General features: G+C 42.6%; 1 protein-coding gene across 5 annotated transcripts in view; it reads right to left on the bottom strand.

The window, feature by feature from the left end:
* Positions 1–5,736: 5,736 nt before the first annotated feature.
* The window catches only part of LDB2 (LIM domain binding 2), a 227,031-nt gene continuing 208,177 nt past the window's right edge, over positions 5,737–24,590 (bottom strand). For 2 of the 5 annotated variants that reach the window (XM_083458406.1, XM_083458404.1), the window contains 4 exons: positions 19,211–19,334; positions 18,553–18,701; positions 15,233–15,375; positions 5,737–7,790 (listed from right to left, as the gene is read on the bottom strand). In XM_083458406.1, coding sequence (XP_083314532.1) covers positions 15,271–15,375; positions 18,553–18,701; positions 19,211–19,334 — 378 coding nt within the window. In that variant the 3' untranslated portion in view covers positions 5,737–7,790; positions 15,233–15,270. Of the gene's footprint in view, positions 7,791–15,232; positions 15,376–18,546; positions 18,702–19,210; positions 19,335–24,590 lie in introns of all 5 variants that reach the window. The other 3 variants (XM_083458402.1, XM_083458405.1, XM_083458403.1) reach the window with 2 other exon arrangements.

Genomic DNA, 24,590 nt, shown 5'->3' with positions numbered 1-24,590 from the left:
TCTGGCTTCTGGGATAGCTGTGCAGCCTGCATTCGCTCCATAAGACGCACACACATTTTCCCTTACTTTTTAGGAGGGAAAAAGTGAGTCTTATAGAGCAAAAAATACAGTAACTTCCTTGCTGCCCAAGGTTACTTCCCACGTTTTAGACCCATATTTTTCCATGGTGCTCAGGATCCTCCATGACTACAGGAGCACACGCCCACACACTTCACAACTTTGCCCTGCAGGTGAAGGGGGTTACACGAATGGGGTGTGGCGAGGCGACAGCACGTTCACCCACACAACTCTGATACTCTGTGCCTGAAGAGGGCCTCCCAGCTCCTTCCTTCCTAAATGCATAGCCCTCAACTGTCGGGACATCCCATTTTTTGGCGTGAAAGCACAGCACCAAAACACGTGTTTAGGGGCGCCACAATCTCACCCTGAAAAAGTGCTTGGGGGGGGCTCAAATTTTGCATGGCACCCCAAAGCATGGATTTTAGGGCACCACTAGTGCATGCCCTGGGACACGGGTGGTCTGTGGGTTAAACCACAGAGCCTAGGACTTGCCGATCAGAAGGTCGGCGGTTTGAATCCCCGCAACTGGGTAAGCTCCCGTTGCTCGGTCCCTGCTCCTGCCAACCTTGCAGTTCAAAAGCACGCCCAAAAGTGCAAATAGATAAATAGGTACTGCTCCGGTGGGAAGGTAAATGGCATTTCCGTGCGCTGCTCTGGTTCACCAGAAGCGGCTTAGTCATGCTGGCCACATGACCCGGAAGCTGTCTGCGGACAAACGCCAGCATCCTTGGCCAATAAAGCGAGATGAGCGCTGCAACCCCAGAGTTGGTCATGACTGGACCTAATGGTCAGGGATACCTTTACCTTTACCTAGTGCATGCCCCACAAATGTGTGTATTTGGGGCCACAATCTTGTGCACATCACGAGAGTCATGTGGGAGTGCAGCATTTTGGATGGTATGCTAAAATGAGGGCTTGTGCCAGCAGCTCACTGTTCAGAATGCGGTTCGTGACATTCAACTCTGCTTCTGATTGGCTCCACAGCAAGCCTCATGTGACCTGGACAACACCATTGATTCAGTCAAGCATTATTTACAATATAATCTCAATTTCCCCACTTCACAATAGAGGGTTTGAAGCTCAGGGTGGGCTCCCTAGACCAGAATGAAGCATCTCCTTTACTCCATCCACATTAAAGCCCTGGGCGCACCTATAGCTGCTGCTGTGCTTCCTCCAACTGCATCAGAAAAGGTGTCCAGCACTTCTGCAGGAACTCAGGTGCAAGGTCTTTCTGAGCTGTGCTGGTGTTGGTTGGGATCTTGTTAGCAGGAGATAATAAGAACGGAAACTGGAATCTTTTGCTCCCAGTGCAGGTATTCTACGACTGAGCTATTCCACTCTGCTCCTGCATATTCCTCAGTCTGGTTTTTGACCTGCTGTGTCTGTGCAGAAGTTCAGAACAATGATTCATAAGGGTGAGGTTGCTAATTCAGTTTCTACCTCCAAAGGGGGGTTGTCTCGGGCACCTAAATTTAAGTTGACATCTAAATACGTCGGCCCCTAATCACCGATATATTATGGAAGGATGGCAGAGTCTTTTTACAGGTTGATTTCGAAAAGTTCTTACGTTTCCACATTTTCAGCCTCCCTGAAATGTAAGTGCAGCGGCAACATTGCATTTTAAATCTTTTTAAAAATTCAAAAGGTGTCGTGAGTCATCATAATGCATAATAAAAGACAGTTTCCTAAATGTGTGCACATGCAGATTATTAGCCTTTGAAAAGATTATAATAATTGGAATGGTTTCATGGCTGCCCTGTTAATGGTGAGCCATTAATGGGCTTGGGCTGGGATTTAATAATTTATTGGGGTGGGGGTGGAGGTTAGAATAGCTGATAAAGTAATTTTCACTCCCCTCCCCCACCTATTACTGACATTTAGCTCCATTCTTGTGAATGGGTTCAAATATGTTTGTTTTTGAAAGAATGTTACACCACACTTAATGTGGCCTACAGGGTTTAGGCTTGAAGAATGCTTATTATTTATGGATTCAATTACAACAATTTCTACAACCAAAGTATTGAGTACAAAGACAAGGGAGCTCTGTTCTTCTGGATTTCTACATGCAGATTTGTTTGTGATGGTGCTGTTTTTATTGTTGGGAAGTTTTTTTTTAACTTTCCACCTGAATTCTGAAGTGATGCAAATCCAGAATTCTCACGTCTTTTCGACCCACTGCAATCTACATAATGTGCAGCTTGTCTCTTAGAAATTAGATGAAGAAGAGTTTGGATTTGATATCCCGCTTTATCATTACCCGAAGGAGTCTCAAAGCGGCTAACATACTCCTTTCCCTTCCTCCCCCACAACAAACACTCTGGGAGGTGAGTGGGGATGAGAGACTTCAGAGAAGTGTGACTGGCCCAAGGTCACCCAGCAGCTGCATGTGGAAGAGCGGGGAAGCGAACCCGGTTCACCAGATTACGAGTCCACCGCTCTTAACCACTACACCACACTGGCTCCCTCCGGAATGAAAGCACCCCTGGAACACACAGAACAGAAATACCCTGCAAACGGTTTTGTTTAGAATCAAGACGTACCCAAACCTTGCCTCTATCTCTAGAAAACATGAGGAATGTGGCAAACTCAACTTTCTGCCAATCTCAACTTGTCTTGATTGCTTTAAATCAATATGCTATCCTTTGCGTTTGCAAATAAGCCTGGAAATGTAGGGGCAATGAATGTCTGATGAAAACTTAGAAGCCGGGTAAGCTTCCCAGTAGGGCACAGCTTCAGAATCTGCATAGTGCTTTAGACCTCTCAATGAGCAGAACAAGTTTTACAAATGTAAGATAGGATAAATATATAGATTTGCTTAACTTGCATTATTCATACCGATCTCAGAAGTCAGCTTTTTGAGCCACAAGGCATGGAATTACTTTTGTGGAATTTTAAAGTTTTGTTTTTTAAGCTTAGAGGATGCAAGAAGTCATAGGGGCATGGCCAATGAGGTCACGGGAATGTGAATAGTTCTGGTTCTCTTCCTTGCAAAGATCCCGTAGTCACTTAAGCACTGCAGTTGTACAAAAATGTAGCACGTAACTAAACTGAAAAGTGGATTACAGTGGTGCCTCGCAAGACGAAAAGAATCCGTTCCGTGAGTCTCTTCGTCTAGCGGTTTTTTCGTCTTGCGAAGCAAGCCCATTAGCGGATTAGCGCTATTAGCGGTTTAGCGGCTATTAGCGGCTATTAAAGGCTTAAGGGATTAGCGGATTAGTTGCTAAAAGGCTATTAGCAGCTTAGTGCCTTAGAAAAAGGGGGTGGGGAGCGAAACCCCCCCCCAGGAATCGCAAGACATTTTCGTCTTGCGAAGCAAGCCCATAGAGAAATTCGTCCTGCGAAGCACCTCCAAAACGGAAAACCCTTTCGTCTAGCGGGTTTTCCGTCTTGCGAGGCATTCGTCTTGCGGGGCACCACTGTACTGAACATTGGTTCAGCAGAAGTGTCTGCCGTCACACTTGCTTCTCTGCTGGGAGGAAAGTTTTGAGATCTCCACCTGTTCTCATTGTCTCGCTCTCCCCCTCCTTTGCAAAGAAACATTGGAGACTTAAACGTTCCAGTTAACACCTAACTAAGCATCTTACCTTGTCTCAGAATTGCTGCCACAATTTCTAGTGCAGGTTCATGCCCCCAAAGCTATACATTACTCAGATGAAAGGCTCATTGGAGTCCACAGGTATTGCTTCCAGGTAAGGATGTACAGAATTGCAGCCAGAAATACTTAATCTTAAAGGTGCAACACAGGATTCTTAACAAGGGCCTCCACAAATGCCCAAACCTATGGGAAAAGATTATTCTCCTCCTTGCAGCTTATTTACTTGTGCATCTTCTTTCCAGAACAGGGAATAAGGTGGAAGGTTGCTAAGTCGACTAGGAACTGTGATATTAGGGTTAAAGTCACCAGTCAGCCATTGTCTCTCAGCCCGGCCAACCTCACAAAGTTGTCACGCAGGTAACATATAGAAAACGAGAATTAATAATAATAATAATAATAATAATAATAATAATTTATTTATACCCCGCCCATCTGGCTGGGTTTCCGCAGCCACTCTGGGCGGCATCCAACAGAACACTAAAATACAATAACCTATTAAACATTAAAAGCTTCCCTAAACAGGGCTGCCTTCAGATGTCTTCTAAAAGTTTGTTAGTTATTTTTCTCTTTGACATCTGGTGGGAGGGTGTTCCACAGGGCGGGTGCCACTACTGAGAAGGCCCTCTGCCTGGTTCCCTGTAACTCAATACAATGCAATGCAATACAATACAATGTATTGCAATCCAATGCAAACTCAATACTGCCACATTATGGATAACCATTAATGCCTCGTTCCAGTCCCTGCTTTTGACCAGGGGATGTGTGAGATTGCCCAAGCTTGGAATCAACCTAAAAAGCAAGCTAAAAATCGAAGGAAAAATCATCTGGGCTACAACCAGGATATACTGAGACCTATAAACATTGGACTTCACATGTAAGTCCTTTGCAAATCCACTGTGTGGCTTCAATTCATGACCCTGTATTACATATAAGTTATGCTGTCAGTTTGCATTTCTTTTGATCTGATGTGTAGAGATCTTTCCTATTCTACTTAATTCAAGAGGGTTCTGGAAGCTTTTCTGTATGAAAGAAACAAGCAGAAAGTTCATGATGTTTGGGATATTCCTTCAGAGAAGCTGAGTACAGCTGGCTTAAACTGGTTGGCTTATCTCTTTTGCAAAGGTCTCGCTGACTATAAAAGTAAGGCCAGAAGGAGCCAGAGTTTCACTTTCTCTTTCTATCTCTTTTCCTTCAGGTGTGGTGTTCTGTACATGGTACGCTTAGCGTTAAGGTTTAGACTTACAATAAGTTATTTTAAGTTTGAGTTAAGTCTGCTGCAAATGGATTTCTTATGGACAGTGCCAATCCTGAACGTATTGGATTTGTGACCATTGTGCTCATTTGCCTTCAGCAGCAGTAAAGCTCTGCTGGATTAAATACAATTGCCTCTGGTCTATTTTTTGGGAATCCTGTAACGTGTTTAAGTTTTTACTCTGCTAACTATACATTGGAATCTGCTGTGGATCAATATTGAGTAGAATTCAAATGACAAACGCACGGAGAGTTCTCTGAACTTTCCTCTGCAGCATCCTAATTTTTTGTAATACTGTTATAAATTCACATTTTAATGGTTGATTCTCTTCCGTAAGTTCATAAAAGTCATTAGAAGAAACATGTGCTATACAAAAACGAAAATGGGTGGCTCAAATATTTCACCCTGGTAAAATAACGCGTGTGTATTCTGTTGATAAAAGGGACGCGGGTGGCGCTGTGGGTAAAAGCCTCAGTGCCTAGGGCTTGCCGATCGAAAGGTCGGCGGTTCGAATCCCCGCGGCGGGGTGCGCTCCCGTCGTTCGGTCCCAGCACCTGCCAACCTAGCAGTTCGAAAGCACTCCCGGGGGCAAGTAGATAAATAGGGACCGCTTACTAGCGGGAAGGTAAACGGCGTTTCCGTGTGCGGCTCTGGCTCGCCAGAGCAGCGATGTCACGCTGGCCACGTGACCCGGAAGTGTCTTCGGACAGCGCTGGCCCCCGGCCTCTTGAGTGAGATGGGCGCACAACCCTAGAGTCTGTCAAGACTGGCCCGTACGGGCAGGGGTACCTTTAACTTTATTCTGTTGATAAGGAAGCACACAAAGCCCTTCTGTTAACACAGTTTATTGGCACACATATTGGCAAAGCATACATAAAATACAGTTGTATCGTATAACACACTGACTCGCTGTATTTTTTTTTTTTTACATGATGAATTGAACATATTAATATGTAAATGAAAAAAAAATTAGTTTATTTTATAAAGTTTCACATAAATATACTGGAATCAAAAATTAGTTTGGAGGGCTTTACAAAAGTATTATACAAGAAATATCGCATGAAAGAACAACAAAATAAACTTAAGATATAATAAAAACACAAAAAATAGTCTTTGTTTAAACTGCTCACAAAATTAATGGATTACATGGCTTTCAAAATTCAGTTCCACAGCAATTTTACAAAGCATAAACTCTCATATAGAATGGGTGTCTTTCTCCACACAATTCCCTCCCCCCTCCGGTCTTTGATGAAACAAAACTACATTTTTAGCTGTCTTGGTGCTTTTGTAATCATTTGCTAATGTAAAGCAGTGGGCTTTTAAAATTGCTAGAATAAAAAATGGAGGGCAGCACCAACGAGGGGAAGAAACAAGGCTAGAGAGAGCCTCAATTTGTGCCAGGAAACAATTAAGAAGTTAATTCTCCAGGGACCACTAAAGCAGCACAGGCCCCAATCTGGGTAAGAGCAATAATCCATTATATCCCTAGCTGCCTCCTCTTTACCACCCAGCAGCCGGATTTTCATGCACGTAGCCCATGACAGAAATCTCACCTGTTATCTTTGTCTAAAGGATGCTGTTTGCTGAACAGCCCCTCCGTGGGATTTCAATTTTCTTTGGATCAGAACCAAGTCTGCATCAGATTTCAATTTCCTTCCGATCAGTCAATATTGCTGGCCTTATAATTTTTTATTTCATGAATTGTACTTTGTAACAAGCAATGTGTGGGCGGTTGGATTTGTAACACTGATAGTCCAGGAAGCTCATATTTGTACATTTTATGCAACATATTTTTAAGAGGCAGAATCACTGTTCTCATGGACATGGTCTCATGGACACTGTTCTCATGGTCTTAAACACAAAACCTATTAGGGCACAGCTTTTCTTCTTAACGAAATTCCATCCTATCTTGTTTCCTCCCTTTAAAATGGCTAACCTGGGAAGGAAACTGCATGTGTGTGTGTAAACACACACACACACACACAGTCCTACCTTGGTTCTCAAACAGAATTCGTTCTGGGAGGTACATTCGACTCCCGGAACCGTTCAATAACCAAGGCGCAATTTCTGATTGGCTGCAGTAGTGTCCTGCAGCCAATCGGAAGCTGCGGGAACCTACGCCGGACGTTTGGCTTCCAAAAATCGTTTGAAAACCAGAACACTCACTTCCGGGTTTCGATTGTTCGGGAGCTGATTTGTTCAAGAACCAAGGCATTTGAGATCCAAGGTACACACACACACACCCCTCCTCAGGAGCAAGTTGGAAAAGAGGATGTATTTTGTTCACCATGTTTTTAAAACGGCCAATAGATCCTGATCACTAATGGTCTTCTGTTAGATATGGCCTTTAAAGGATAAAGGGGGGGGGGTCATAGTAGGGAAGAATATTCCACTGAAATGTGAGTCTTAATCAATGTTCATGAGGTGCTACTTACATATTCAGTTCTTTCCACTGAGGTCAGTGTCAGTATCATGTCATGTGCAAGAGCTTCCAAGGTGCCTGTCTGGAAGCTGATAAATTATTTTCCTAACTTAAAAAAAGAGATAGAGCTGTACACATTTAGAAATAGGTTCTATATCTGTTGAAAACTGGGAGTTATTGTCGTCATAAAGGATGCTGCGATATAGTAACGGTGACTTGCTTCAGGCAACTTACTGGGAAGCCTGAGGTGTTGGGTTCTCAGGCTTGGTTTCTTGGTTTGCAGGAGCTTTACTGCTCCACGGGCTGTTGTTCCCCAACGCGGGTGAATTGTTGAAATCTTCGTCATCGTCCATGCCATTTGCTGCATCATACTGCGTGTTCTCTAGCCTTGTGATGAGCCGCTCGTCTTCATCGCCAAATTCTCCCCCCATTAGCGTTGGCTCACCGACTACCATCACATCCTGTGGAAAGCACCCAAAACTTGTTATATAAAGATGTCTGGGGAAAAAGCCCACGCCTAACATAGTCATTGGTCTATCAGTGACCCATTTCATAGAAGCATCCCTGAAGGCAAGCCCCATTGATATAGTGCACTGGTACAGTGCCCTTCATAATAGTAAGACTCAAAAATGGAACAAAGTGAAATAAAGGATCAAGATCAGAACCGTTGGAATTGGGTTAAGCAAGATTATGGAACCTGAAATAAATGAGAACTTTGTACCCTGAAACCCAGCACACGGGAAGTCACCCAAAATTATTTAATTTGGTTGGGATAATGGGCTCTTTCGATTGTATTTTGATTCGGTATTGTGTTAATGCGGCAACTACTGAATTATTGTAATTAAAATGGACTAAAATTATTATACAAAAAAATTGGAACAAAGTGTTCTTCCTATGCATGTAGAAACTTGTGGTAGGATTCTACTCTGTTACCGCTCAGATCTCTTGTCTGTTGTTAACCCTCAAGTTCAAAATACAGACAATAGCAGGTAACAGCTGGAAAAAATGTGCATTAAAAAAAAAATTATATTTCACTGAAAGGATTTAAACAGTTGCTTAAAATGATTTCAGCGACCCTTTTCCAATTCAGTAAATTACTTCTATTTCAGGTTTTGTGGTTTTCAAGCAACAAAGGAGTGAAGTGTCAACACTTAGACGTTCAAATTAAAGGCACACTTTATCTGTAAGTTTCCCTCACACAAAATACCCTTGAAATGAAGAGGAGCCGTTGCTGTCCTCATGTATACTCCCATTCATTTCAAGGGGGCTTGTGGAGGAGAACTTCCAGATGGATTATGCTAGAGGTTCTCTGCTTTATTTCTCTAGCCATTGACTACGGCAGCTAAAATGAAGCTCACAAATGCTACTTTGAATGCACCAACCATTGGAACACAGAACTCAGCACCTCTTATCCCTAAGCAACCCACTTGACATCTCACCACTTAATTATGGTAATTAATTTAGGTAGAGCGTTTTTTTTAAAAAAAACCCACAAAAACAATGTTCACACTGATTTGACAATTTGCATTACTAATTAAGTAATTAGCAAAAAGGAAAAAGAAACCCTGATTGCCAACAAGCCCTGGATCTGCCATCTGCTATTTTGTGGTGTGTTTGTCACCTCTCTGTGTGTAGGCAATGCTGCTGCCAATCTGTGCGATGAGAGGACCAATCTGTCCAGCTGGTACCATGAAAAGGAAGACAGGAACGCTAATTATAATTACACCGATGAAGCTACCAGTTGTCAAAAGCCGGAAGGGGCAAGAAGAAAAGGATCTGTCCCATTGCTGCTGTGAGAGCAAACAGTCCTTTCAGATAACCACAAGTACAACTGCACATCGATGGTTTTCTGCTGATCCTTAGCTAGCATGGAGTACTAAGACAGAGTGCCAAACAGAAACCAGAGGGATTTCTGGAGCTCACGGCTTAAAGGAGATTCCCTAACCACAGCATTCAGTGGAAAGGACTTATCTATGGGGCATATCTTTTGGGGCTACCTTTGAAGGTGACCTGGAAACTACAACTAATCCAGAATGCGGCAGCTACACTGGTGACTGGGAATGGCCGCCGAGACCACATAACACCGGTCGTGAAAGACCTACATTGGCTCCCAGTACGTTTCCGAGCACAATTCAAAGTGTTGGTGCTGACCTTTAAAGCCCTAAATGGCCTCAGTCCTGTATACCTGAAGGAGCGTCTCCACCCCCATCGTCCAGGCCGGACACTGAGGTCCAGCTCTGAGGGCCTTGTGGTGGTTCCCTCGCTGCAAGAAGTGAGGTTACAGGGAACCAGGCAGAGGGCCTTCTTGGTAGTGGCGCCCTCCCTGTGGAACGCCCTCCCACCAGATGTCAAAGAGAATAACAACTACCAGACTTTTAGAAGACATCTGAAGGCAGCCCTGATTAGGGAAGCTTTTAATGTTTGATGTATTACAGTATTTTAATAATTTTTTTGGAAGCCACCCAGAGTGGCTGCGGAAGCCCAGCCAGATGGGCGGGGTATAAATAATAAATTATTATTATTATTATTATTATTATTATTATTATTATTATTGGCGCAACGTCGCTGGCAAGCCTCTTGTGATTCAGCCCTCGCTGAAGTTCAGATTTGTACACAGACATTTTAACAAGCCCTGCAAGGGACCGAATGGTGAAAATAATTCATCTGTAAATGCTATAGTGTCTGAATCTCCCACCAATTCTGTCAGCCCCAACTGCCTCAGAACATCCTAGTATTATCTATAAGAACTCTACCTATTGTCCCAGCTTGCCCTTTTATGTCCTGAACTCCTTCTCAGTCAGTACATCTTTGACGTGCCACCTCTAGGCCTAAAACCCCACAGATATCTCCAGCGGAAAAACCAGTCTCAGAGTTGTTGGACTCAAAAGTTAAAAACTTGTCTAAACTTGTGTGGAGTGGCACACAAAGGATGAACAAGTTAAATCTGTAATGACATATTGGGCAAGAGATGCGGGACATAATGTTTGAAGATTGGGAAAGGTTGTGGAGGAAGGGGGTCCAAGTTAATTGCATGCAGTGTTAAAGGAAAACATTATGAAAATGATGCATAGATGGTACTTAACTCCTGTAAAATTAGCAAAGATATATCATAATAGTGATAACCTATGCTGGAAATGTAAAGAAAAAGAAGGTACCTTTTATCATATGTGGTGGACCTGCCCCAAGGTGAAAAACTTCTGGGAGAAGATTTATAATGAATTGAAAAAAATGTTGAAATATACATTTATTAAGTAACCAGAGGCCTTTCTTCTTGGAATAACAGGTTTGGAATTGCCCAAGAAATATGTTAGATGGTTTTTCTATGCCACAACTGCAGCTAGAATTTTGTTAGCTAAGAATTGGAAAACACAAGAAGTCCCAACAGTGGAGGAATGGCAGATGAAGATGATGGACTTTTCGGAGCTGGCCGACCTGACCGGAAGAATCCACGACCAGAAGGAGGAGGAATACCAGGAGGAATGGATGAAATTCAAAGAGTATTTAGTCAAATATGTTAAGATAACTTAATTGGAAAAACTTGCAAATGCCAGATAGGCTTAGGATTTAAATATGCAATGTTAGAGAAGAACATGTTTAAATTTAAAATGAAAAGAAAGATGTTAAGTGATTAAGTTAATTTTATGAAAAAATTAGTTTTGGAAAACTGTTACAATGATATACATTGAAATTCAGCTGGGGGATTTGAGGAAGTCACGTAACAAGGTTACTAAGATTGGATTAAGTATAATTAAGATTTATGTTTGTTTGTTTTAAAATTTTGGAAAATCAATAAAAAAAAATGAAAAAAGAAGAAGAAAGTTTCTCTCCACTTGGAGATATTAACTGTGCTTTTGCTTCCCTCTCCTCTTTGCCAACCTGTCTGCTGACATTTAGACTGTGGGTGTCTTGGGACAGAGGCAGAGAGTCCCACCGGGGGCAAGTGGGTATTTTCTTTTGTATGTTATAAAATGTGTTCAAGGTAAATAAAGTATTTTTTTTAAAAAAAAAATCTTACCAAAATTATTTTCAACAGCAAAACCCTAAACAACTAATTAAACAGGGGGTGTGGTTAATTAAAGTACAGCCTTGCCACCAGTTTGCAACAGTTTGTAGAGAGATTCAATGCAGAGAGAAGAGAAAATTCTGTGCAAGGACCAAACCAGCATCACAAAGGAGTGATTCTGAGTTGCTTTCGTGGTCTTCTTTTCTCTGCAAACTACTGCAAGGTGGAGGTGGCTTACTTCTAAAATTCAGGATATCTAGAATTAATTACAATATTAGCATATGTGATTTCAAGATTGAAGGTTCGTAAATAGTTTAAAAACAAAACAAAACCCCCCTTTTATTTTTGCGGCGTGAGGGTAGGAAATCAGAGGGAGGCCTGAAAATTAATTAACAAACCTAGAAGGACCGATAGATGGAGCAATATTTAAAAACACATGGTTTGTCGCATTAAAATGATGATGATGATGATGATGATGATGATGATGATGATGATGATTTTTTTGCTGGCCCTTCATCAGAAGGACGGGGGGGGGGGGGTTACCGTATATAAAAAGACAGTGAAAAGGAATTGTGAGACAAACAAAAGTGAGAGGTCCATGTGTTTAAAGGCAGATGACTCAGGTCTTCTACAATCCTTCCCTCTCAAAAAAGGAGAGAGGGTGATGGCTCAGAAATGGAAGCAAGAGGAGATACCTAAATTAGAAGAATGGAGAATGAAGATGATGGACTATGCAGAACTTGATAGACTGACGGGAAGGATCCGAAATCGACGAGATCAGAGATTTATAGAAGATTGGGAAAAGTTTACAGAGTATATGCTCAAACTAAGTGAAAATCAAATAACGCTTGTAAGCCTTAATGAAGCTCTGTAACAAGAAACGTTAGAATATGAGTAAAATAAGACTTAATTTATAAAAATAATAGAAGTAAGGTTTTAGAAATGTGTAAGAAATTAAGAAGGGAAGGAGTATCAGTCAAGTTGAGGGAAGTCAAAAAAGAGAATGGATATAAAAAAAGATGTATGAATTGTATAAATTTTATATTGGAAAAATTGAATAAAAATTATTTACAAAAAAACGAAGGAAAAAAAAGGAGAGAGGGTAGTACAGTGTGAATCAGGACTTCTTTGCATAAGAAGAGCCTTCATAAGAAGAGCCTTGCTGGAGTCCAGTATCCTGTTTCAAACAGTAGCTGTCCTCTCAAACAAAGTTTGAAGGCAATTGCCTTCTCCTGCTATTGCCCTGGAAACTGGTTTTCGGTGAGCAGAAGAGAGGCTTCATTTTGATTTTGTGGTTCATAGCTCTGTGGCTCCATCAATTTGCCTAATCCCCACAGTGCCATTCTAAGGTTGGAGCTGAATTATTTAGTGGAGCGCTGAATTGCCCTTGTATGCACGTGTAATAATGCATTGAGTTTTCCTTATGCTGAGAATTTTTGTCATTGTCTGAAGTTTGCATTGAATGAGGTTCTTATACACATGCTATATATACTGTAATCTAGAGTTCCTTTTCGGGCCAACCAGAAGATTCACAAAACAGAGATCGAAATCTGAGTATCTCGTTCTCAGAGCTCCATTGGGATCATGCCAGCACAAGTATCCATATAGAGTTGTTCTCATGGACTTATTTCAAGAATATTTTGACTGTCTTTGAGATACTGAGTTGCGCATGTCATTATTATTTGGGCATTGTACATATTATTAAGATTTCATGTATCAGAAGGTGTCAAAATGTCGTAATTTGTTAATTAATTTTTGTAAACCACATACAGAGTCGTTCAGTCTGTGATTTATCTCTCTGCATTCCTTGGGCATGGTATTAATCCCCATTTATTTATTTATTATTACTTACTTACTTACTTAATTAATTAATTTCTTGTTTTACAGAAGTATGTGTAATGTCTCTTGTATTTTTTCCATGTAACATTTTTACAAATCAGTTTCATTTGTTGAGACATTGGGGGGGGAGGGGGGGAAGATGGGGTGGGGTGGGGGTCGGGTGGCGGTGTTTCTATTATGCTTAATGTATGTAGGGTTTGGTGTCAGCGTTGCTTGTGCTGTTCACTTATAATCCTTTGGTGGTGAGAGAGGTTGGGGTTGGCCTAGGGTATGGTTGTTGGTTTGTGATTGGCTGTGGTGATCTTTGTTTTCGTGTGTGAGTGGGGTGGGTGGGTGTTTTGGATCAGGTTAGCCATATTGATTTGTATGCTGTTGGTGGATTATTGTCATTGTCTTGCTGGGCTGTGTATGTGATAAAGGGGAGCCACAAAAGGTGTCTTCTTCTGTTTGTCCCCGTGTCAGTTTCAGTTTATTGGTTAATTTTTCTAGTAGGGCTGTTTCCCATACTATTTGGTACCATCGGTCCATACTTACTCCTGACAGGTCTCTCCAGTGTCTGGTTATGGTGTTTCTGGTATTAATCCCCATTTGAAGGCACCTAGGCCCGTGAGCATCACCACCAGTTTAGTCCATACAGAATACCCGGTGGAGGGTAGGGCACACAACTGCTCACTTATCTAGCAGAAATTGTTGCCAGTCATGTCTCATTTTGTGGGTTTCTGGAGTGGGGCAGGTTGTGGGTACTGAGGCTGGAGAGCAGCTGGAGCTATGCCCACTCAGGAGGCCCTTTCAAGAACTTATGAGGGAAAACATGGAATTATTCATCCACAGTGATACATGAATGCAGTGGTTTTCAAACTTCCGAACTTCCGAGAATTCTTTCTGCCTTGACTAGACTGCCCAGGAAGTTCTGAAGCACACAAAGTTCATGTGCAGTCCTGGCAGTCTAACTAGGCCCCTCGCAAGCAACTGCGAGTGTGCCAGAGAGGTCACACCAACACTCTCCTGTGGTTACACACTGCAGGGGAAGATGGATGGGCAAGTTCCTTCAGAGACACGTCTGTCATTACTGCTCTTCTGGAGAACACAGCTCAAAAACCACAGCATTTATGCACCGCCAAGGTCCATAATCAAAACCAAGGGAGCAGGTGGCGCTGTGGTCTAAACCACGGAGCCTCATGGGCTTGCTGATCAGAAGGTTGGCAGTTCGAGTCCACATGACAGGATGAGCTCCTGTTGCTCTGTCCCAGCTTCTGCCAACCTAGCAGTCCAAAAGCATGCCAGTGCAAGTAGATAAATAGGTACCGCTCTGGCAGGAAGGTAAACAGTGTTTCTGTGCACTCTGGAACTCATCACGGGCCTCTGTGCACCAGCAGTGGTTTAGTTATGCTGGCCCCATGACCCGGAAAAGCTGTCTGTGGACAAACGCCAGCTCCCTCAGCTTGAAAGCAGATATGAGGCCCACACTCCATTGTCAAATTCGACTGGACTTAACCACTCAGGGGCCCTTTACCTTTTTACCTTACAATCAAAAGTTTTGAGGGACGCTTGAATGGTAACGTACCACTAAATGAATAGATCATTTCATAACTTGTCAACTGCTAGTGGTTATCGGAAGGATTTATTTTAACCACTTGTATTATTAACTTCCACAATCAATGGCAGCAGGTTACTTGCATTAGCTAGATTATATTGTCCACCTTGGAGCTACACCACAGCTTTATTTTGCATCTTGGCATATGATCTTATAAAGATAGCAAAGCTTTCGCTACAAGATGCAAATGCCCTGTGTTCATTCCATGTACCAATCAAGAGAGAGAAAGAGAAAAAAACACATTGTGGTCTTGATCCAGAGAAACCAGTTGTGTCAAGTCCTCCTGAAATCAACTGGATTTCAATGTTCCAGTTGATTTCAGTGAAGTTTCGTCCACTTCTTTGGCTTAGCTGCATTGTTGCTGCCCCACAGTGGGACCCTCTGCTCCTTGGAAAGCAATGCCAAAGACACCCGCCAATTAATTCCACACCAAGTCATCTCAACTCCCTAGTGCAATAGCCACCAACCTCTGAAGAGGACTGGAAGTGACTCCTTTTACAGCCCCTCAATGCTTCTCCTTAAATTGGCCAGTAGGGTTTACTGTTGTCGAATGACACAAGGCTCCATCCCTCCCAGGGTTGAGGCTGCAGCGTTGGAGTGCTCCTAGCTCCTGCTCATGGATTGAGAAGCAGAATCCAAGAATTAAACCCTAGGGCTTTCTTTTGCAGGGGACACACACAGCTAAGGGCTAGTCACAGCAGCTTGCAAGATTCAGCTACATCTGCTCATTTCATGGTTACAAACAGCAATAGTCAGTGTACGAACAGGTGGCTCTATGCTTGCAAAATTTGGAGCACATCAAGACCATAGCTGTCAAATTTTCCCTTTTCATGCAAGGAATCCTATTCGGAATAAGGGAATTTCCCTTGAAAAATGGGAAAAGTTGACAGCTATGAGCAAGACCCCACTTGAAGGCTGTGCTTGCTTTAGTGTGGCCAAAGGCAGCTGTACTGCTGGAACTCTCTACGTTACCACACCTGTGGATAAAATTCTTTGTTTTTACCCTTAAACAACCCCATGGCAGCTTTGTTGAGTTATAAAAAACAGAATGTGCAGGTGCATCGTAAATATGGCACACAACCAACCACCTTGTAAGGTGAATGGATTATTCATGAATATAATCAATATTATTATGTTTCCATTCTACTTTTAAAATCACTATCTGTGTACGGATGATGAACTTGAAAATGGCCTCTTCCAAGTAATGTTTAGTGTTATCCCCCACCTAAAACAAACTGATTCAAACAGCAGGTCCCTAATCCCTGGAGCATGGAAAATATACATCTGGGGGAAATAGTTGCCAGCTTTTGATTACAAAACAGCTGAGGATGTGGAGTTGATTGAGACTGGGGCACCTGCTCAGACCAGTAATGGGGAATATCAAAGGGCTTAACGCCAGGGCATCAAGGAACAAGTGAAGGACAAACCAACTAAATGGGACAACAGGCAACAGTTCAAAATACCATCAGTTTCTAAACGCACTAAAAAATTTAAAAAGCTTTTTCATAAAGAGCAACACATTTCATGGAGTTGGTCAACCACTGTGTGATGCAAACCTGACTTAAGAGTTTCCACAATATATTCATTATAGAAGGTAAATCAAACAAAATCTTGGGAGAGGCTTAGATTGTTTAAAAAGAACTAAAGCTTCATTTTCTGAAGCTCCTAGATGGGGGTTGGGAAGTCATTTTCTTCCATGATCAGATTATTTCCTAGATGTCTGAAATGTCCTCTTTGTCCAACAGGCTCCTCATGGGGATACCGGAAGGAGCGTCTCCACCCCCATCGTTCAGCCCTGACACTGGGAAATAGCTCCAAGGGGCTTCTGGCGGATCCCTCACTACGAGAAGAGAAGTTACAGGGAACCAGGCAGAGGGCCTTCTCGGTAGTGGTGCCCGCCCTGTGGAACGCCCTCCCATCAGATGTCAAGGAAATAAACAACTATCTGACTTTTAGAAGACACCTGAAGGAAGCCCTGTTTAGGGAAGTTTTTAATGTATTACATATTAGTGTCTTTTTGGTCTTATGTTTTCTCGCTTTATTATTTTTATTAATAATAATAATAATAATAATATTCTGTTGGGAGCCACCAAGAGTGACTGGGGAAACCTAGCCAGATGGGCAGGGTATAAATAATATGTTGTTGTTGTTGCGGCATACCTTTGCAGCTATCACTGGCAAGAAGGAGACTCTCTTCTCATAATTTGTCATGGGGGGGGGGTAAAGGTAAAGGTAAAGGAACCCCTGACCATTAGGTCCAGTCGTGGACGGCTCTGGGGTTGCGGCACTCATCTCGCTTTACTGGCCGAGGGAGCCGATGTACAGCTTCCGGGTCATGTGGCCAGCATGACTAAGCCACTTCTGGCATACCAGAGCAGAGCACGGAAATACCATTTACCTTCCCACCGGAGTGGTACCTATTTATCTACTTGCACTTTGACGTGCTTTCGAACTGCTAGGTTGGCAGGAGCAGGGATCGAGCAATGGGAGCTCACCCCGTCGTGGGGATTCGAACCGCCAACCTTCTGATCAGCAAGTCCTAGGCTCTGTGGTTTAGACCACAGCACCACTCGTGTCTCTTGGGGGGGGGGGTAATCATTGACTAATTGGAAGGAGAAGGAGGGCTGACCAGTAATGCCAGGAGTGCAGATGTGTCTCAGTTTCAGGCAAGAAAAACATAGCTCTAGGTGCAGCAAACACTTCCCTGATAATCTCGACTTTCTTGTTTTAAGTGATTTTTTAGCGATTATGCTTCCAAAGCTATGCTTAAAAGTACTTTTGGGTAACCCCTGGGGAAATTTCAGACAGCAGAGCCTGTTGCTGAATGTTCACAGGAACACCTGTACAGTGGTGCCTCGCAAGAGGAAAAGAATCCGTTCCGGGAGTCTTTTCGTCTTGCGGTTTTTTCGTCTTGCGAAGCATGCCCATTGACGGAGTAGCGCTATTAGCGCTATTGACATTTTAAGGGCTAAAAACGGCTTTTTAAGGGGTGGGGGATTAGCGGTTTTGCTGCTAAAATGCTTTTAGCAGCTTAGCGATTCAGAATAAGGGGTTTTGGAGGGGAAAAAAAATTCATTTTTTCCCGTCATTTTTCGTCTTGCGAAGCAAGCCCATAGGGAATTTCGTCTTGCGAAGCGCCTCTGCAGACGGAAAACCCTTTCGTCTTGCGGGTTTTCCGTCTTGCGAGGCATTCGTCTTGCGGGGCACCACTGTATATGGCACATGCAAAGAACAGAATTTTCACAACACAGTGGTACCTCAGGTTACATACGCTTCAGGTTACAGCCTCCGCGAACCCAGAAATAGTGCTTCAGGTTAAGAACTTTGCTTCAGGATGAGAACAGAAATTGTGCTCCAGCGACGCGGCAGCAGCAGGAGGTCGCATTAGCTAAAGTGGTGCTTCAGGTTAAGAACAGTTTCAGGTTAAGAATGGACCTCCGGAACGAATTAAGTACTTAACCTGAGGTACCACTGTACTCAGCACTGTCTAGGATCAGGAGCCACTGACTTAGCCACTTTTCTAGCACAAAGTGGTCATCTGCAGCCTATGAATTGCCTTTACATTTAACAGCTTTACTTTCCTCATTTACAGAGAAGTGAATGGAAGCATTTCTGGGCTGAATACAGAAATGCCGTTTAGTGAGGGGGGACTAAAATGTGCAGTACACATGCAGAAACCATTTTATGGTTGCCTGGCTCTTGGCCTAGGTGAATTGTGTGTGTGTGTGTGTGTGTGTGGTTGTCATCTTATATGGAGGCCTAATAGGAAGGTGAGACTTACAGGTACCTGACTTGAAAGACTCAGGTTTGCAGCTGCCGCCGCCTTTTTCTTGCTGTTGGTACTGTTGGCGTTGTTCCCGGCACTGCTATTGGACGTGCTGCTGGTGGAGTTTTTCCTTTTCCTCCGTTTGGTTGCTGGCTGCCTTGTAGGCTCTGCTACAGTAGACACACGGGAGAGAAAATGAGTGACAGCTCTCAGCGTGTGCAGGGAAATGAGAGTGACAAGCAACGGCATTCTCTGTTTAAAATTCCCACGTGCTTAATGAATCTGCTAAACACTGGACACGTTAGCCTAGAACACGTTAGCAAATTTAAATTACGGGGTATGGTTCCGATAGAGAATTCTAACCATTCATAGATCTCTAACCCAAATAGCTCCCTGAGGTGGTATGAAGTGGAGTCGTTCACCTCATAGCTCCTCTTCAGAGCAGATTCTCCTCACAGACACCCATCAGTCATCCTCCATCTTCCACTGGGACAATGGCTGCTGCTGATTCTGCTGCCAAAGGGGACCTGATCCTGACACCTTAAGCCAATTAATTACTACATCTGGCAATGCATAGTGTTAGCTGACCAAGTGATGGGTCGACACGGATCTGGCCAGAGCTAACATTTCTGTGGCGAGGACTCTCTCAAAGGTCTATGGGAAATGTACAGGTTCATACCTGGAGGTGCCACCATCCTCTGCCATTTCTGAAACAAGCATGTTTTCAGGCAATCTCGAGGACTTAAATTATAGGTTTTATGCCTTGACATCAATTCTTGCATTGGCTCCAATATTACACACAACTGCAAAAAGAAAGGAGGCAGGGAAGCAAATTTAAAAGGAATTGCATTTGCTGAAAAACATACTTCTAGTCTGAATTGAAACTCAGCTTATCGCCCTAGTCTCTGGCTCCTATGCTTTCTGCTAAACAGAGACTTATGTGATATGCATTTCAAGCAGTGACGCTGTTGAATCTCACATTTCTGGGCTCAGGAATCTAGAATGCAGCTTTGCGTCAAATATGAGGTGAGCAGGACAACTCAATTTCTTCTCTGGCTTGAGTTGTATTCTGAGCAGATGAGGTTGGGGTAATAGCCAGCGCTTGCGCTTTCAAAAACAGGCGGTAGCCATTGCTTCTTTGCCCCAGAATTCTAGCTGTGCAAGCTGACACATGGAGACTTCTATAGTCTGCAGTTTTCATATCGGAACTGAGTCTAAGAACCGACACTATGGCCATAACTTTTTTGCTTTTTATCCCCCCCCCCTTTCCAGCTTTGTGCAACATCTTAACAGATTAAGAGTTGTTGGAAACTCAAATGCTTGCTCCCTATTTTGTGACATTTTGGTTGGTTCTAATAAATTTATTTGGGAGGTGTTTTTTTCCTTATGGAAATGCATATCTCCTGGAGAATACCGTAACCTGTGCTAATCTGTTGTACAGGTGTATAAAGAATGGAAGGAAACATACAGAATATAACATATTCATATCTCAAGCCTAACTTATTTCTCCTTGCCTACAATTTTCATTTTACTTTTTGTTACACACAGGTTTATGCATCTCTTTCTGTTTGCAACCTGTGCTTTCAGAAACGCTGCATTCCTCAGTCTGTCCCCTTAGTCTTAGTCCTCTGCAATCTGTCCATTCATTCTGCTATGCGACTCCCTTCTCTGACCCTGAAAGACTCTTCCTTTTCCCATTCCTATCCAGCCCTATTTCTATAATTAGCTTCCACCATCTTTTTACTCCTTGCCTCCGTCTTCCCAGTTCTCTTTCTTTCCATTTCTCTGATTGTCCCCCTTTTACCGTCCTTCCCACTCTAACTTCACGGATGTCAGAAGGGTGAGCACACCAGAAGTGGGGTGAAGCGAGGAGGTGCTGGTCTGCTCAGGGCTCACACATACAAGGAACATGCGGGTTCTAGGGAGTGAAGAGGGCTTCGTTTTTCTTTCCTTTTTAAAGCCCTATGCGGCCTAGGACCCTCGTACCTACGGGATCTCCTGCCCCGCGGAGGACCTTAAGGTCCACAAATAACAACACTTTGGAAGTCCTGAGCCCCAAGCAGGTTAGATTGGCCTCAGCTAGGGCCAGGGCCTTTTCAGCTCTGGCCCTTATCTGGTGGAACGCTCTGTCACAAGAGACTAGGGTCCTGTGGGATTTGATATCTTTCCACAGGGCCTTTGGGCTGGACTCAGTCTAACCCCCCACCCCCCACCCCCTATTTATTTATTTATTTATTTATTTATTTATTTTAATGTAACCCCTTATATGGGATTTGCATATAAATTTTCACTCGGCTCTTTTTGCTGGCCCGTGTAGCACCAGCATGGATAGTTGGCCCTGGTGAATATTTGACGTTTTCTCCCCTTATGGATTTGATCTATAGGCTACCACTAAAACGAGGCTGCATTTTAAACTGTATTCTAACTTATATTTTAATCAACTGTTTGTCTGGTGTTTTTTTGTTTTGTTTTGAACGTTTTTACTGTATTTATATTCGGTGTTAGCCGCCCTGAGCCCAGTCTTTGCTGGGGAGGGCGGGGTATAAATAAAAATTTATTATTATTATTATCTAGCCATTCCAGCTATTGTTCACCAGCCTCAGATTTTAACTCACCCATTATGAGGAGGATTTCAGCCTAATAGAGCATCCCTGGATGTTCATGGGTGGGGGGGGGGATCTTCTGCTTTGAACTTTTCTGAAACATCTAGAAATCTACTTTTCTTTTCTTTTTACCTAATAACTAAAGGTGGTTTCCCAACTGCAACCTGAAGTGATGGTGCAATCTATGCTACCACCTCAGGGTTTGACCCTCATTCTGCAACATTTGTTTTGCCCTAAGTCCTAACGTCTTGGGATTCAAAAGATGGTCTTCTCTGGCAGAAAGCTGCCCATTCAACAGGTATGAGTGCCTCCATATTCTGAGGTGAGGTAGGTGGTGACTACCTAGGCCCTCTGAGCTGAGGGAGCCTATTTCTGGAAAGGGCTGCCCAGAAAAATCAGTTTGGTACTTCACAGCAATCCTTCTTTGGAGAATTCACTTGAGAAATGTTGCCTAGTATTTGCTGCGGACTTTTCTCTTTCAATTTAGATTGTATGGTTGTAGTGTTGGATCGCCAGTTTTGTATTTTTATAGCAATTGTGTGTTTTTTGCCCTGTCTGTTGCCGAACATTTTTTTTTAATGCTCCATTTATGATTAGCAAACATATCACACGAGCGAAACTCAGATAATAAGGTTGTCCTAAAATAACCCAGATCTCCAAGTTTATGTACTAACTTTTATTTACAGATCTATATACAGAAACATTTTGCTGCCATAATAAAAATGTCCAGCTCTGGTCTGGAGTTATAATTAATAAACAGATCAATCTTGCAATGTATTATGTCTGCTAGTTTTTCTGTAGCCAGCTGGGATTTCATATAAGCATAGATCAGTTTTTGGAGCACACAACTAATATTTACATTCTCTGTTGGTTATATTCATTCATATTTTGGTTGTCTTCAATCATTCCTATATTTCTATCAGACACATTCTTTACATCTGTAATTCTACCAGTTCTGGGCACCAGGTGGCAGAAATAACTCAGCTAAGGAACCTAAACCCTCACTTGGCTTGTTATGGTGGAAGATAAATGCAAATTACTTTCAAGTGAGCTAATTCATTTTGGTTGGCCTTTGCATTTTAAGCAAGGAATACAGTGTGTTTTTAAAAAAGTAATATGCATGCCATATGGCAAGTATATTCAGCGTATTTCTTGAAAGTATTATTTTCCCCTTAAAATCCTGTAAGTTGTTAAATTGAAAACCTAGAATGCAAACAGCCCTTAAATCCTAAAAAAGCATCAAAAATTCTGTATATTGCTTAAACTAGATGCAGTCTACTGGCAGTGCATGAGCTGGATCATACCAATAAGAGTGTATGGATTGTGTATCTATGAAGTTTTTCCTAATAAGGGATGCAAACTACATTACACCAAAATTGCCCCAAGAAGGACTATTTTCCAGGCAAAAATATTCTTTAATGTCTTTGCAGAATCTGGAATAAAGATGGAGATCTTCATTCCAGTTGGTAACTGTGTTGGACTTGAGTTGGTTCTATGTGCGTGCTGTTTATAATTGTTTATATCAATAAATAAATATAGTTGTTAAATTGTTTTCATATACACAACCGTTTTAACTGTTTATATGTAACTGTTTTATAAATTTATACATTGCAAATCACTCTGGGGTGTCTCATGGGAAACAATTCATAAATAAAATAAATACATGTGACTTCAGATGGTTGAAGCCTCTAAACCAGAGTTCAGAGAAATATTTAAGATTACCTTCTCAGACTAAACCACTGATTATTATCTATTCTGTACATCACAAACAGAATGTGGAAACAGATAGATGTTTAACAAGCCATCTAGACTCTAAATTTTAGCATAGGCGTTACAGACCGAAAGTGCCCCTATTTTCCAGGGACTGTCCCCAATTTTCAGAAACTATTCCAGTTTCTCATTTGATCCTGGAATGTTCTGCTTTTCCTTAAAGGGGACCCCTGACCATTAGGTCCAGTCGTGGCTGACTCTGGGGTTGCGGCGCTCATCTCGCTTTATTGGCCAAGGGAGCCGGCGTACAGCTTCCGGGTCATGTGGCCAGCATGACTAAGCCGCTTCTGGCGAACCAGAGCAGCACACGGAAACGCCGTTTACCTTCCCGCTGGAGCGGTACCTATTTATCTACTTGCACTGAGTGCTTTCGAACTGCTAGGTTGGCAGGAGCAGGGACTGAACAATGGGAGCTCACCCCATCGCAGGGATTTGAACTGCCGACCTTCTGATTGGCAAGCCCTAGGCTCTGTGGCTTAATCCACAGCGCCACCCACGTCCTGCTTTTCCTTAGGCTGTCCCTATTTTCATCAGAGAAATGTTCGAGAGTATGGAATTATGTGACCACCGAGCCAAGGAGATAAGTAATGAAATTACCATTAGAAGACATCTGGAGGCAGCCCTGTATAGGGAAGTTTTTTAATGTCCTATGTTTTATTATGTTTTTAGATCTGTTGGAAGATGCCCAGAGTGTCTGGGTCAACTCAGTCAGATGGGCGGAGTATTATTATTATTATTATTATTTGAATAGGTCGTCCCTATTTTCATCGGAGAAATGTTGGAGGGTATGGATTTAACATGCATCTATCCTCAAACTGCACTTTAAGCTTAAAACTGCATTTTGAAAGCTTCAATTTAAACTTTAAAATAGCTTGTATATTGTAGCTGGTAAGACACTAGTTTAAAATCTTACCTCCGTCGTAATATTTGCTATGAATCTCGCTAGCTCTCCAATGCCCCATGTTAGATCAACATGCTCAAGTATGTAGTGGCTACTCTAACTTGAGATGGTTCTGACAGAATTTACATCTACTTCTACAGTTTCAAGTGCAGTTTTCTGACTGAAATGGCATTGGCCACTCTGAAATCTTTGCCAGAAAGTAAGTAGAGGGACTCTGATTTGCTGAACCTCTCAGACTATATTAATTATCCTACTGTACATTGGCTGCAAAAGGACTTGGTTCCAGTCCTTCATAGAGGGTAGATTCCAAAAGTGGTGCTTGGCTTGCAGAATTCTTTCCTGCCCTCCATGCTCTTTAATATTTGCACAAAACCACTGAGGGAGGCCATCTGGAAATTTGGAGTACGGTGCCATCATACCCTCCAACATTTCTCCAATGAAAACAGAGACATCAATAATAATAATAAAATTTATAACCCACCCATCTGCCTGGATTGCCCCAGACACTCAGGGCAGCTTCCAACAGATCTAAAAACATAATAAAACATTTAAAAACTTCCCTATGCAGGTCTGCCTTCAGATGTCTTCTACAGGTTGTATAGTTACTTATCTCCTTGGTTCAGGGGCCACATAACACCATACCCTCTGCCGTTTCTTGGATGAAAATGGGGGGTGGGGGGGACGACCTTCTAAGATAAAATCAGAAACCAGGATGGCTTCTGTAAATCTGGGACTGCCCCTGGAAAATAGGATACCCCCCCCATCACTCGTTTTCATCATATGTC

This window comes from Podarcis tiliguerta (genome assembly GCF_965153285.1).
Source record: "Podarcis tiliguerta genome assembly, chromosome: 9".
Taxonomy (NCBI): domain Eukaryota; kingdom Metazoa; phylum Chordata; class Lepidosauria; order Squamata; family Lacertidae; genus Podarcis; species Podarcis tiliguerta.
The sequence above is the reverse complement of the archived record's forward strand: the minus strand, read 5'-3'. Positions and strand labels throughout refer to the sequence as shown.